Consider the following 14,677-nt stretch of genomic DNA (forward strand, 5'->3'; position numbering starts at 1 on the left):
CTCAATTCTACATAGTGAGAACAAAACTAGTGTCCCTATTTTTAAGACACTTTTGTTCTAGGGAGACAGAATATAGAGATATAAGTAAATCACAAAGCAGAAATGAGCAATAGAAAACTTCATGCTCTGCAATAAAAGAGAAGGGAAAATTAATTTCTACTATAGGATGTGGTGAAATTATAAGATGTTGGCATAATTTAAATTGCATATGGTGAGAAGGAGTTTTAATGGGTAGGGAATAAGAAAATGGGATCTCATGCCAGGCTGTGAACCATGCTAGCAAAGATTGTGTTTCCAGCTTGTAGAGTGTCTGTGCTTCGTTTCATGGAAGGAAAGATTGAGTGTGGGGAGAGTAAGAATTACTTTCTAAAAGAGGAATTAGTGTGAAGCTATTGAGACTTAAGTTTCAGGGCCCTTCACTTGCCGAAGACTCTTCTATAATGTAGCATCTAATTTTCTATTTTATATAGTTTTTTTCTATTTACATAGTATTTTTCTTAAAGATTGCCCCCTCCCCAAAGCTGCCTCTTGTTGGTTGGCATTATAAAACAAAGCTAACATTTTCTACAAATAAGCCATACTGTTATCAAGGCTCAGAAGCAATAGAAACAACAATGACTTAGAACACACAAGGAAAAACTGAACTTTTATCTGTCACCAGAGGATAAGAAGGACCACATAACTTGTGAGAGGAAAGTTTGGCAATTTGGAACTCAATGCAAAGGATTTCATGGACTCTGAGATATTCGCAGTTAGATCAAGTAGTTGGATGGACTATTGAGAACGTCTGTGCTCTTAAAGTGTCATCACTACTGAAACTATTAAAATTGAAAATAAGTGATAGTTGAATATCACATAAAACTGAGATTTTAGCATAATTTATAGACAGCATTTCTAGAAAAATTCTCATATTTGTACTACTGTTCCAATATGATTAGAGATCCAAATTTATTTATAAATTAAGTACATTATACATGAAAAGAGCCCAGTGGCAAAATATATTTTAGAAATTAAGGATAAACATGTGTCTGTAACACAGAACTCCTCAGAATGTTTTATATATTTATATACACTGTGATATCCAAGAGGAACGTAGTTCTTTATTCAAATTAAACCTTATATTTCTAAATATACTTAATGACTATATTCAGGAACAGCAATCCAATTCATTATTAAAGTTATAAGATAAAATTGATATATAATTCCAATCAATTCTACTTTGGGAAGTTATACTTCATGCATTACACTTATATTTAGTTAGCACCTTTACAAATTAATGCCTCAATTCTTACTTTCAAATGAAAATACACTTTTAATTTGTATTTAGGATATTGTTTAGCACCTACTTTTATTTAACCGCATCAGAATGTTATTCTGGAAACAATTAAACTGCTAATGACTTTAGGGCAGACTTATTGTGAAACAGATAAATATTATTTGTTTAAAATGGAGTATTTTGGAAACTTGCAGGCAGAATGGATGATCTCTTATTTTAAAATTCCTCTAATAAAAAAGACACACATTACATAATCTTTCCTAACATTATGATCGGATAATGAAAAATATTATATTGTAGAAGAAAACATTGAGAATGGAAGATTTGAAACAAAGGGAAATGATTGCCACACTTGGCTACCAATAAGATCTGCTAGAGATCTAAATAAGGCTGTAAAATTTGAGTTGTATTTTAACCTAAAATATACATCTATCAGGATATGTGTTCAAAGAAAATAAACAACTGATTTGGTGAAATTATCAGCTTGGCTTCAAATAAAATCAGTAATTTCCCAGATAATTAAAATGAAATGACTTAGTAAATCAGGGACTGCTGATTGAGAAAACGCCTACGTGTTCTAATAGGCCTTCTAATTCCTATACCTTTCAGGATCACTAGATTTTTTTTCTCCATGAAAGTGACAAAAATATAAAGTAAATTATATTATGCCATTACCAAAAAAGTCATTTGACAATACAGTAATTATGTTCTTAACTAGCACTATCTATTGAAAGTAGGAAACAACAATGGAAATAGAAATAACCATTTTTTCCATTAAAATTTGTAAAGGGCGGATTATAGAACTAAAAATCAATCAAACATTAATGACATTTCCAATAGAGCACTTTACAATTAACTGAGCCGAGAGCACTGCTTTTTATCAGGATTTACCTCATCAGACATTCTCATATATCAAATTAATGACAGAAAATGACAAGCAAAATTAAGCTGTAGCTGTCTTAAGTGTTTAATGGAATAAAGGAGACTTTATATAAAATAATTATTAGAGCTTTTGTGATGTCGAAGAAAATGATTCCAGAGAAAATAACTAAAATGTTTCAAAAGGAAAAGTATTAGATGTCATATTGAGACTATTAATAGAGAAATGTAACACTGTTAGATTAGTCATTTTTAAACATTAGAAATTTTGAACTTGCATCCTTGGGAAGGAAAAATGTCCACATAGAACACATACTCACAAAATTAAAGGAAGAAAATATATTAAAATATTTTGAAAATTTTGTACTTTTAAAATATGGAGGACATTAAAACAATAATGCTCAAGGACAGATAATTTTGAAAAGTTTCAGATTATACTTTGTAATAACTTAGTAAGTAAAAAAGTAAGAAAAAGTTCACACAGCTTTTTATTATTGTTTGTAAAAAAAAGTCCTATAAGTTGATTGGATGAATTAGAAAGCATAGTATCTAAAAATTAAGTCTTATCAGATAAAGCAGTTTTTACTTTTATCAGAAATATTTATTAGGCAATGAGCTTGTTATAATTTAACAATTTGACCACAGTGTATTTCAGGTAAGTGAGGTATATTGGAACCCTCAATTCATATTTATTAAGATAAATATATATTTGTGTACATGTATATATACATACAGATACATATATATGTGTATGTGTGAAAATTTATGCAATGATATTTTATTTATTTATCTTAATTTTTTAAAGAATAGTTTATTGATTTCTAAAGAGAGAGAGGAGAGAGGGAAACCTTGATTCAAGAGTCTAACATTGATCAGCTGCCTTCTGCATGCCCCACACTGTGAATGGAACCAGGAACCTAGGCAGGGGCGCTGACCAGAATTGAAACAGCAACCTTTCAGTGCTCTGGCCTATACCCAACCAACCAAGCCACACCGGCCAGGGCACAATGGCAAACATTTAATATCACTAAAATAAATTTACCTATTGACTTAGTTCACTCATAAGTACTTTGGTGGAGCATCATTTTAGGAGCTTAAGAAATTAACTGATCACTATCTTCTTCCATTCTGGGGGTAGGAGTGATATGAAGGAAATATTCTATTTTAGTGTTTCCCAAACATTTTTCCTTGACACATGAGTTCTGTGGTATATTACCAAATTTCTGGAAAAACAAGTTTCTGTGGTGTATTAAGTCTGGGTTAAACTTTTAAGCCTGAAAAAAAATGCAAGGTTGACTATAAATCTCCAGAGGTTAATACAACATGTTAATTTTTGGAAGAAAACTTGATGACAGACCCTTATAAATTTGAAAGTAAACATTGTGTGGAATTATTCATCCTTGTAATACAGTTGAGAAGTGATATTCTTCTTAGTTATAATAATTATAAAAGTGATGATAATAGAATAGGCCATTATAAAAATGCATTTTCAAGCAATTATGGTTACTTTCCAAACTAGATAAGTGAAGAGACAAAACTTTGGGGGAAATTTGGATATCTGTATAGAAATATCGGGGTACTGTAGTAGCTGTAGGTTAATTTTTGCTCTTAGAGAGATAATTATCAATGTGGAGAATGAAGATCTAAGTTAAAGTCCCACCATCAGTAAAAATATTTTAGAAGTGAAATCGATTAAATGTATTAAAGTATGAACAATTGAAGCATTATGATATTACTGTGTAGGCTCTTATAGTGAACACCATTATGGTCATTGATAAATAATCATAATTTAAGTTAATTCCAGGTTATTTAACAAAATCCCTCACATTTCACCCTTTCCTTCATGTAAAAAAAAAATAGAATGAAAAGTTGATGGCAAGCTGAAGTTATTTTTTAAACATACTATTTGAAATATTCTCTATTAATAGTGTCTTTTAAAATTAGCTTTATTGTGGTATAATTTGCATACCATAAAATTCAATGAATGTGAATTCATTGAATTTTAGTAATATTTAGAATTGTGCAACCATAGCCACGATTTGATTTTTGGAACATTTCTAAGCCCCCCAAATGATCCCGTGAGTGTATTTGCTTAACTCCCCATCCCCATTCCCAATCACTAATATAGCCTGTTCAAATACTCTCTTGCACATAAATATTCAACTTATCTAACTCATTATATTGTTGTAAAGATAAAATCAAATATCATGGATGCTTTGTGAGCAGTCATAATTCATATGGTACGGTCCATGAAAAGTATGTAATACACAGAAAGGCTGGAATATGTAATTTCCATTAATCATTTCCTGTCACGTGAAACATTTTATGGTATACTACTTATAATATTTTGGAAGTCTTTTCAAAGTTCCAAACCTTGGCAGTGTCATAAAGCACTATGCCAAGATATTTTCATGATATTATACAGTTCCATTTAAAAAAAAAAGTTACTAATGATCATGTTCAACTTGGTTGACCAGCAATTCTTTCATTTGCATTTTTCTTCTGTGCTATGGAAAGATGCACTGCTTGTCCACTTTTTTCCTTAACAGTTCCTAGGACATTTATCTGGCACATATTTAGTGCTTAACTCTGTAGAATTTAATGAATGCATCAAATATTTACTGAGGACCTGCTATGCAGTCCTGCTTTCTTGTAGCTGACCTTGGGTGGGTAGGAAATGGGAGTTGGTAGAGAAAACAACAAAATGCTAATGAAAAAAATAAGGAAGTTTCTGATAGTCATAAATGCTAAAAAGAAAATAAACACAATGGAATATTATGCAGCTATAAAAAGGATCCCATACCATTTGTGGTAGCATGGATGGACCTGGCGATTATTATGTTATGTTAAATAAGTCAGAGAAAGACAAATATCACAGGTCCTCATTTATATGTGGAATCTAATGAACAAAATAAAGTCAAGAACAAAATAGGCGAGAGACATGGATGCATGGAACAGACTAACCGATCTCAGAGGGAAGTGGGGTTGAGGAGAAAGGAAGAGATTAACCCAAGAATTTAATATTCATATATGCATTACCCATAGACACAGAAAACAGTGTGGGGAAGGCCTGGGGTGGGGTAGGGGCTGGGAGGAGAGGGACAAAGGGGGGAGGAATGGAAGATATCTGTAATATTGCCAACAATTTAAAAAAATAGGGTGTGCTAAGACAAGCATTATCTGGGTGTGCTTTTTGAAGTCCTAACTTCTCTGTCACCTTTTTTTGGAATAAATATCCATTTGAATGAGAGAAAACAAGGAAAATGGGTTGAATTTAAATCATTCCAAATACCTCAGAGTACTGCAAGAGTCTTCAATGTGATCACAGTATGATGCTTCTAGTTTTACTTTTATATTTAAAATTTGTAGAGATTTTCACAATGGGATGCTATAATTTAATGGAAATATTAAGAAGTGCACTTCTGAGTTTATAATATGAAAGACGTGCATTTCTTTATTACACATCCTGTGAGGACATGATAATATGCAGTGTTTCCAAGTACAGTCAATGATGTGTAGCATGTTTATAATCTCTTGCATCTTTTGCAACTCTTACTTGTGATTACCTCCCACACTATTAAACATCAAAAAAATACTAATAGGCATTCTAAATAAGGAAGTAATGAGTTTTATGTAGTAACACATAGAGGTAGCATTTCAATGTTAGAAAAGACTTAAAATGAATTGCACTGTGTTTACCATTATATCTGCACTGCTGGGTAAAATAAACTACAGTATTTTTGCCATGACTCTGTGGAATTTACCATTGGAACCCCAATTTTGTTTGTTTGTTTGTTTTAAATCTTTATTGTTAAAAGTATTATATACTAGAGGCCCAATGCAAGAAATTCGTGCAAGAGTAGGCATTCCTTCCCCCGGCTGCCGGCACCGGCTTCCCTCTGGCACCCAGGACCAAGACTTCCCTCGCAGCCCCGGCTTCATCCAGAAGGATATCTGGTCTAATTAGCATATTATGCTTTTATTATTATAGCTGTCCTCTTTTTTCCCCCTTGACCTCTTCTAACCCACTTTCATCCCCCATCCCAGGCCTTCACTACCCTATTCTCTATGTTCATAGGTTTTTCATATCCTATATAATACAAGGGTAATATGACAAATTGACCCTAATGGCATAACGACCATAGCTACTCACCCCGGCCGGCCTTGCCCCCTAACGGGGACCCCCACCCTGATCCGGGGCCCCCATCAGGGCAGGCCAGCCGGCCCCCACCCGTGCACTCGGCCTCTATCGCATATAATAAAAGGGTAATATGCAAATTGACCCTAACAGCAGAACAACTAGAACAACTGCTTGACCAGTCACTATGAGGTGCACTGACCACCTCTCGGTCCCTTTCCCTGGCTGGCAGGCTCTGATCGCCCAATGGCAAATGGGGAAACAGGGGTTCAGCAGTTTATTTTGTTCATTAGTTTCCACATAATGGGGAGATCATGTGGTACTTGTCTTTCTCTGACTGGCTTATTTCACGTAGCGTAATACTCTCCAAGTCCCTCCATGCTATCTCAAAGGGTAAGAGATCCTTCTTTTTTACTGCTGCATAGCATACCATGGTGTAAATGTACCACAGCTTTTTTTATTCACTTATCTGCTGATGAGCACTTGGTCTGTTTCCAGGTCTTAGCTATTGTAAATTGTGCTGCTATGAACATAGGAGTACTTACATTCTTTCTGATTGGTGTTTCGGGTTTCTTAGGATATATTCATAGTAGTAGGATGACTGGGTCAAATGGGAGTTCCATTTTTAATTTTTTGAGGAATCCCCATACTGTTTCCATAGTGGCTACACCAGTCTGTATTCCCACCAGCAGTATACTAGGGTTCCCTTTTCTCTACATCCTCGCCAGAACTTATCATTTGTGGATGATAGCCATTCTGATAGGTGTGAGGTGATACCTCATTGTGGTTTTAATTTGCATCTCTCTGATGACCAGTGACTTTGAGCATTTTTTCATATGTCTGTTAGCCATCTGCATATTTGCTTTGGAGAAGTGTCTATTTAGGTCCTTTGCCCATTTTTTAGTTGTATTGCTTTCTTCCTTTTGTTCAGTTGTGTGAGTTCCCTATATACTTTGGAAATTAACTCCTTATTGGATGTATCATTGGCAAATATGTTCTCCCATGCAGTGAGCTCTCTTTTCATTTAGTTAATTGTTTATTTGCTGTGCATAAGATTTTTATTTTGATGTAGTTCCATTTGTTTACTTTCCCCTTATATCCCTATGCTCTAGCAGATGTATCCATAAATATATTGCGCTCAAAGATGTCTGAGATTTTGCTGCCTATGGAACCCAAATCTTTGTAACAGTTCTCCATTTTCTTCTTCTGTTATGAAATTATTTCATTATCACATAAATCCTGAGTTAATTCCCCTATGTGGGTTTATACTAATTCATAAATCAGTGCGGCAGGCTATAAAATTAGACTGTTCTGAGTCATTTAAAAATCAAATGTACCTATTTACACTATAAAAGTCCTTTTTATTCTGTAATGAAATTATAAGCTGAATCTGATAGACCAAAATCTGCATTTAAGTCTTTACTTTGTTAGTCATTGACTTACAGTTATTTGGAATACTTCTCCTATCTAATAAAGAGGGAATATGCTAATTAACCCTCACACCATCACAAAATGGCAGCACCCACAGCCAATAAGGAGGGAATATGCTAATTGCTGCCCCGCCTAAAAAGATGGCAGCGCCCACAGCCAATAAGTAGGGAATATGCTAATTGACCACCAAGCCCTCAAAGATGGCGGTGCCCACAGCCAATAAGAAGGGAATATGCTAATTGATTGCCACGCCCTCAGAGATGGAGGCACCCATAGCCACAATATGACGGCAGACAGTCCCTTCAGCCCCCCAGCTGCCCAGGGCCAGCCTGAGGCACAGGCAAGCCTCTGATGGCAGCTGCCCAGCCACCCAGGGCTGGCCGAGGCACAGGCAAGCCTCGGATGGCAGCTGCCCAGCCACCTAGAGCTGGCCCGAGGCACAGGCAGGCCTCTGAAGGCGGCTGCCCAGCCGCCCAGGGCTGCCCGAGGCTCAGGTAACCAGGGCCGGCCGAGGCTTGCGCTGCCGGCAGTGGCAGCAGCAGAGGTGTGATGGGGCATCACCTTCCCCTGATCGCTGGGTTGCCTCCCACCCCTGAGGGCCTACTGGACTGTGAGAGGGGGCAGGCCGGGCTGAGGGACCTCCCTCCAGTGCATGAATTTTCATGCACCGGGCCTCTAGTATTAAAATATGGCCCAATATATTTAAAGTGAGTTATAAAATGTAGCTTCCATAAATACAGGAAGATCTCAATTAAGAATTGTTTTGATCTGCTACTAATGCAATCACTTTAAATTAATCGCTTTTTTTAGTAAACAGAAGATCCCTCTTTTCTATCTACTGATACTGTTTTAGCCACATTATTAATGGTATGAAAAAAAGAGATGGAAAGAAGAAATCTGGTTTGTGGTGGACCTGAAATACCCCATGTCTTAGTTGGCTTAGCAAAATATAAGAGCACTTTACTATATTGATTAAGAAGTCCTCTTCTTTGATGAAAATGCGTTTGCTTCCTAAATTGTTCTATTTTTTTCCTGTTATTCATGCACACAGATATACTATGGGGACATGAGGTTACAAAAGATGGGATCAGAATCTGCCAAACAGAAGTAGAAGGACAGTTTAGCTATTTCAATCAGTGCTAGGCAAACCCAATGTTTCATGGGGTTATGTATATAACAGGATTATGTTTTCATCTATAAACTGTGCATCATCAACACATAATATGGGGATTTTCAATAGGTCCACATGTGAGATTGTTCTTACATGTTGGAGATTCAAAATATGAAATTACTGAAAAAGTGCAAATTATAAAGTATCTTCATAATTTTAAGCATTACACTTAAGTAGTTATGACAACTCCAACAATGATTTAGAGACACATCATCATATGTGAAATTAGGAAGAAAAAAGAAAATAATAAAACCAAACTGAGTTCATCCTCAAAGATCCATATTGAAAATTCTACTTGTCCAAATTAATTTGTTCATGCAGGAGTTCTCAGCTATGCTGTCTACTTTCACCCATTTCTCATAAGAGTAAGGGGACAATTAAAGTAGGAGAGAAAGTCACCAGTAGTTTGATTTCCATCAGGACTCTCTTCCACTGAAATCTTGACACAGCCATAGCTGAGAATCTTTATCAAAGAGTGGTGAGAAATGTGATGTGAAAAAAGTACTGGAGACATTCAGCCATTACCAGTAATGTAATATCCACAGTTGCCCTTAGCATTGGCTATACATTAGAATAACTGGGGGGAGGGTCTGAAAATTCTGGTGACTGTGTCCACCCAGAGATTCTGATGTGACTGGCCTGGGGTGCAGCATAGATACTTGGATTTTTAGGTGCTAAAACAAAATCTGTGTTTTAGTGTGTACTTCAGGAAACTTAAAGAGTAAAGAAAGAAACACTCATAGCATTTATATTTTAATCATACTACTTTTTAAATAGCTCTAACGTTTCTGATTTCTATAACTAGAAGATAGATTCCTAAACTAGAAGAGTTTCCCTTATTTGCTTTCCTCTATTTGAATCAATCAGATGTCATCTGAAATTTGTATTTAAATTGGAAAAAATCTCTCTTTAAATGGACTGGCATTGGGCAGCTGATGCTGTGGTCATATGATCTAAGATTTTGGTTTAAGGGTTATCATTTTAAAGAAAATACTCAGTTGAACACATGCTCTGATATTCCTGCAGTATGTAGTTTCACTGTCTAAAAAAGTAAGCTTTGTTCCTCCAAGCTCATATCACAAAATAAAAAAGTAAAATAGTTTGAATCCAATTTAACAGTAAAAGACCTGATTCTCTAATCATGACCGAGAAATGATCAATAAACATTTGGGGGCAGTGGGAAGCTCATTCCTGCCCTAGAGTTATAAGTGCAAATGGAATGCAAGGAAGTATCTTGATCTACTACTTTTATATATAATAAGAGTTTACCTGTCAAAAGTTGTACACATTGTATACACTTCCTTAATGTTGAGATTTTTTTTTTTACACTTGAGAAGCTCAAACAATCTTAAAAGGCAGAAAAAGAAAGTTTCATTAACAAATATACATTTAGTAGCAAAACTGCTAGTGCACCACACGGTGGAGTCAGACATCCACAAATCCATGTGGCCAGTTTGTGACAGGAAATCTGAGCACATACAGAAGATGACCAAACATGGTAATGCCATTCATTTTGTCCTGCTTCTCAGTGATGTATTAAAGCAAGTACTCCGTTTTGGAAAAGGGAAAGCTAAGCCTGCTAATCTTTTAATTAGCAATGAGCTTTTATAAAATCCAAAGAGACTGTTCTTTTTATTAATGCAAAGTATTAATTCTTAGAAATTAGAAATTCTAAGAAAAAATAAATTCCCCGTTATTTATTCTTAGAAAAATGTCATTTTGGTGGAATTCTTTGTGGGTTTCTGGTATGATACATTGTGCTTAAGTTCTGATTTCACAGACAACCTCTTTGTTCTCTACTTGTTTCTTTCAAGGGAGTTTCAAATTGAGCTTCAGTAAATGCAGTCCTTGAAGTAAATCTGGGTACTTGATAATTCTGTTCGAGAAAACAACTCACTTGCTGTCATCTTAAACGAAAATCATGGTGAAGAATATTTCAATATCTTTCAGGGGGGTTGCTTTTTCCAATATTATATATTACCACTTGGAGAATTCAAAGTCAAGAATTGTATTGAAAATGCAGGTGCAATCAGAAATGCATGAAAAATAAATTTGAGCTTATTAGTACTCAAAATCTCTTTGTTCCAGTAGACTTGAAATTTCTTAATTTATCTGTGTGTTTTTATTCACAAGTATTTTGAACTTCTATAGTTAATACTATTACTATAACTTTTTATTTAAAAATAAAATTACGCTATGTTATTACAAACTATCTGGTATGTTATATTAATTTTCATAGAATCCTGCATTCATATATACTACTAAATGGAAGAAAACATTTAGGGTCCCATACCTTTTCAGCTAAATAAGATGTTTTCCCTAAAAGTTCCCATTTTCCCATTTTTTTCTAAGACAATAGCTTTTCCCTATTTCAATTTTGCTATTAATAGTTTTAAAAGTACTTTCCAAGATGTGAGTTAATTTAGATGTAGCCTAAATTTACTCAGTATAAAGTTGACTTATTTTCATTACTTTTTTAACTCTCATTATAGAAAAACTTTTAACACATTTTATCATCCGACTGAATAGAGATGAATGTGTGTGTGTAAATATAGAATGATTAGTGATAAAATGCAAATCCGCATCTCTAAGTTCTTTTTATTAACTACTCACAACACATTAAATGTATGAAAATATAGATTTAATATGGCTTGCAATTCCAAGATAACAAAGATGAGCTGATAAAATGTTTGATCCTGCATTTTCAATAGCACCATTAAAATATTTTCTTTACCATTTAAATTCCTATGATTTTTCATGGTTTAAGGATACCAGTCGGAAAATATTGAGAAAGAGCAGACTTCAGTGTGACAGTGACCCTGTCTTGTATGTGTCTCTATTCAAATTCCTATCATTACATATTTTCAAAAATAAATCTTACAGAGCTAATCTAGAGCTCCTTTTCTCCCTTCACCTCCACATAGTCCAATCATTCAATTAAATACCCTCTGTAAAACTAATTGAATGAAAGGTAAGTTGGAAATTCAGCAATATCTTGTTCTGATAGTAAAACAAACAAAAGAACAGAAACTCATTCCCAGTCTACTTGCCTGGGCTTCCTGAGGCATTTGAGCTGCATCCACTTTGTCAGCAATATAAGCTGCCAACTGCTTGTCAATGGATGAGAGGGACTCCTGAATTAAGTGCAAGGATTTTTCAATTTCCTGGGCAGACTGGATACTCTGTTCAAGCAACTTTTGCCTCCTCACGGCCTGAAGAAGAAATAAGAATGAATCAGTTAAATGTTTGCTCATTATTTTTCTGCAATCCTGCTGCAAAGTTAATAAAGATTCTAGACTCTTCCACAATCACCTTTTTGTAAGACAGATTTCGCAGCTTCCTGCCCCTCATTCAGCTCTACTTTATAAAAATAAATAATCAGAAAAGAGAGATAGCACACACAAATACAGGATCAGGAATCTCTGAAGGACAAAACCACAATATTATGTACATCAAGAAAAGAGGCTGGATAAAACATTAGTGAAATAATTTCAGTCATTGCAATCTGTTGTTCTCAGGCCGAATGTTCCTCCTGACCTCATTACATAGTTCAAAGGATTTGGTTTACTTAGAATAGGGTCATCGTCATCACAATCCAATTCAAGATAGATAATCCACTTCCACCAGTGAGACACATATACAATCTGTTCAGAATCAAGCTCCTTTTCAAAAAGGGAATTTTAGATATCCATCTGGTTAAAGATTTACTTTAAATACTATTTCAACTAGTTTTGCATGGCCTCTTTCCCCCTCTTCTTTCACAATTTGGATTATGGAAATTGCCTGTACAATTGGATTTGTGTTCCTGCCAAAGTAGAACAAATAATAAGTAATCCTAATATAGCTGCAATTAATCTTGATTGCTACTATAAGTATGATTTTGAATAATTTAGCACTTTTCAAGTATAAATAGCATGCTGAACATGTCACAGAGTCTCCCTTTGAGGATCTGTTCACCTTTAAAAGAGTAGTCATGAGAGTAAGGATTGGGATAGGTCACTTTTCAAGAATTCTTTAATTAATGCAACAGATCAAGTATTTTCTCTTATTATACAATATATAGGCATGATTATCTGGTACAGTGGAACTATCCTTCCCACAGACCATGATTGGGTTTTTTTTTAATGATCCTGCTTTTTTTATTATATAAAGACTGTTAGGCCATTTGCAAACATTAACTCAAAATAAATTAAAAACTTGAATGTCAAACCTCAGAGGGAAGGTAGGGGAGGGTGGGGGTAAGGGGGAGAGATCAACCAAAGGACTTATATGCATGCATATAGGCTTAACCAATGGACACAGACAACAGGGGGGGTGAGGGCATGAGTGGGGGTGATGGGGGGTAATGTGGGGATAAGGACACAAATGTAATAACTTAATCAATAAAAATTAAATAAATAAAAAATAAACACTTGAAATGATAAGATATTTAGAAGAAAACGCAGGGAGTAAGTTCCTTACATCAATCTTAGCCATGCTATTTTGATTGGACTCTAAAAGCAAGGAAAACAAAATAAATAAATAAACAAATGGGACTACAACAAAGTAAAAAGGTTCTGCACAGCAAAGGATACCATCAACAGACTGAAAAGGCAACCTACCAAATGGGAAAAGATATGTACAAATCATATATCCCGTAAGGAGTTAATATCCAAACTACATAAAGAACTCATACATCTCAACAACAACAAGAATCCAAATGAGCAGAGAATCTGAGTAAACATTTTTCCAAAGGAGACATAAACATGGCCAACACGCACATGAAAAGGTGTTCAGTATCACTCATTATAAGGAAAATGCAAATCAAAACCACAATGAAATATCAGCTCACAACTATTAGAAGGTAATCACCCAAAAGACAAGAAACAACTGTCGGTGAGAATGTGCAGAAAAGGGAACCCTCATGCATTGTTGGTGGAAATGTTCACTGTCCAGCCACTATGGAAAACAGTATGGAGATTCCTCTATTAAAAAATAGAACTACCATATCATCCAGAAATTCTACCTCTGGGTATTTATCTTAAGAATATAAAAACACTAATTCCAAAAGATAGATGCACACTTATGTTCATTGCAGTACTATTAACAGTAGCCAAGATATGGAAACAACCTAAGTGTCCATTGATGAATGAATGAACAAATTGTCAAATCCTGCCATTTGCAACAACATGGATAGACTTTAAGGCAGGGGTCCTCAAACTATGGCCCGCGGGCCACATGCAAATACAAATATTGTATTTGTTCCCGTTTTGTTTTTTTACTTCAAAATAAGATATGTGCAGTGTGCATAGGAATTTGTTCATAGTTTTTTTTAAAACTATAGTCTGGCCCTCCAATGGTCTGAGGGACAGTGAACTGGCTCCCTTTTTAAAAAGTTTGAGGACCCCTGCTTTAAGGGTATCAGGGTGAGTGAAACAAGTTAGATGGAAAATGACACTTCCATATGATTTCACTCATATGTAGAATATAAAAAAAAAACAGAAACAAACAAAACAACAATAAAAAACACATAGAGACACACAACAGATTGGTGGTTATCAGAGGGGAAAAGGAATGAAACTGGTAAAGGGGGTTAATCCCATGGTGACAGCTGGAAACTAAACTGTTGGTGGTGACCAAATTATAATGCTGCGCACCTGAAACTTATATAATGCTATAAACCAATGTTACCGCAATCAAAAAAGAATAGTAGACATGACATCAAGAATATAAATGTTGGCTCTTAATCTTAAAGTATAGTGGAGATGTCATTATGCTTTTTAATAAAACCTACCTGAAACAC

General features: G+C 35.0%; 1 protein-coding gene across 1 annotated transcript in view; it reads right to left on the bottom strand.

The window, feature by feature from the left end:
* Nucleotides 1-14,677, bottom strand: part of DMD (dystrophin) — a 2,279,750-nt gene that overhangs the window by 1,336,413 nt on the left and 928,660 nt on the right. Inside the window, exon 30 of the mRNA XM_023751347.1 lies at nucleotides 11,946-12,107. Coding sequence (XP_023607115.1) covers nucleotides 11,946-12,107 — 162 coding nt within the window. The remainder of the gene's footprint in view (nucleotides 1-11,945; nucleotides 12,108-14,677) is intronic.

This window comes from Myotis lucifugus, unplaced genomic scaffold (assembly GCF_000147115.1).
Source record: "Myotis lucifugus unplaced genomic scaffold, Myoluc2.0 scaffold_20, whole genome shotgun sequence".
Classification (NCBI taxonomy): domain Eukaryota; kingdom Metazoa; phylum Chordata; class Mammalia; order Chiroptera; family Vespertilionidae; genus Myotis; species Myotis lucifugus.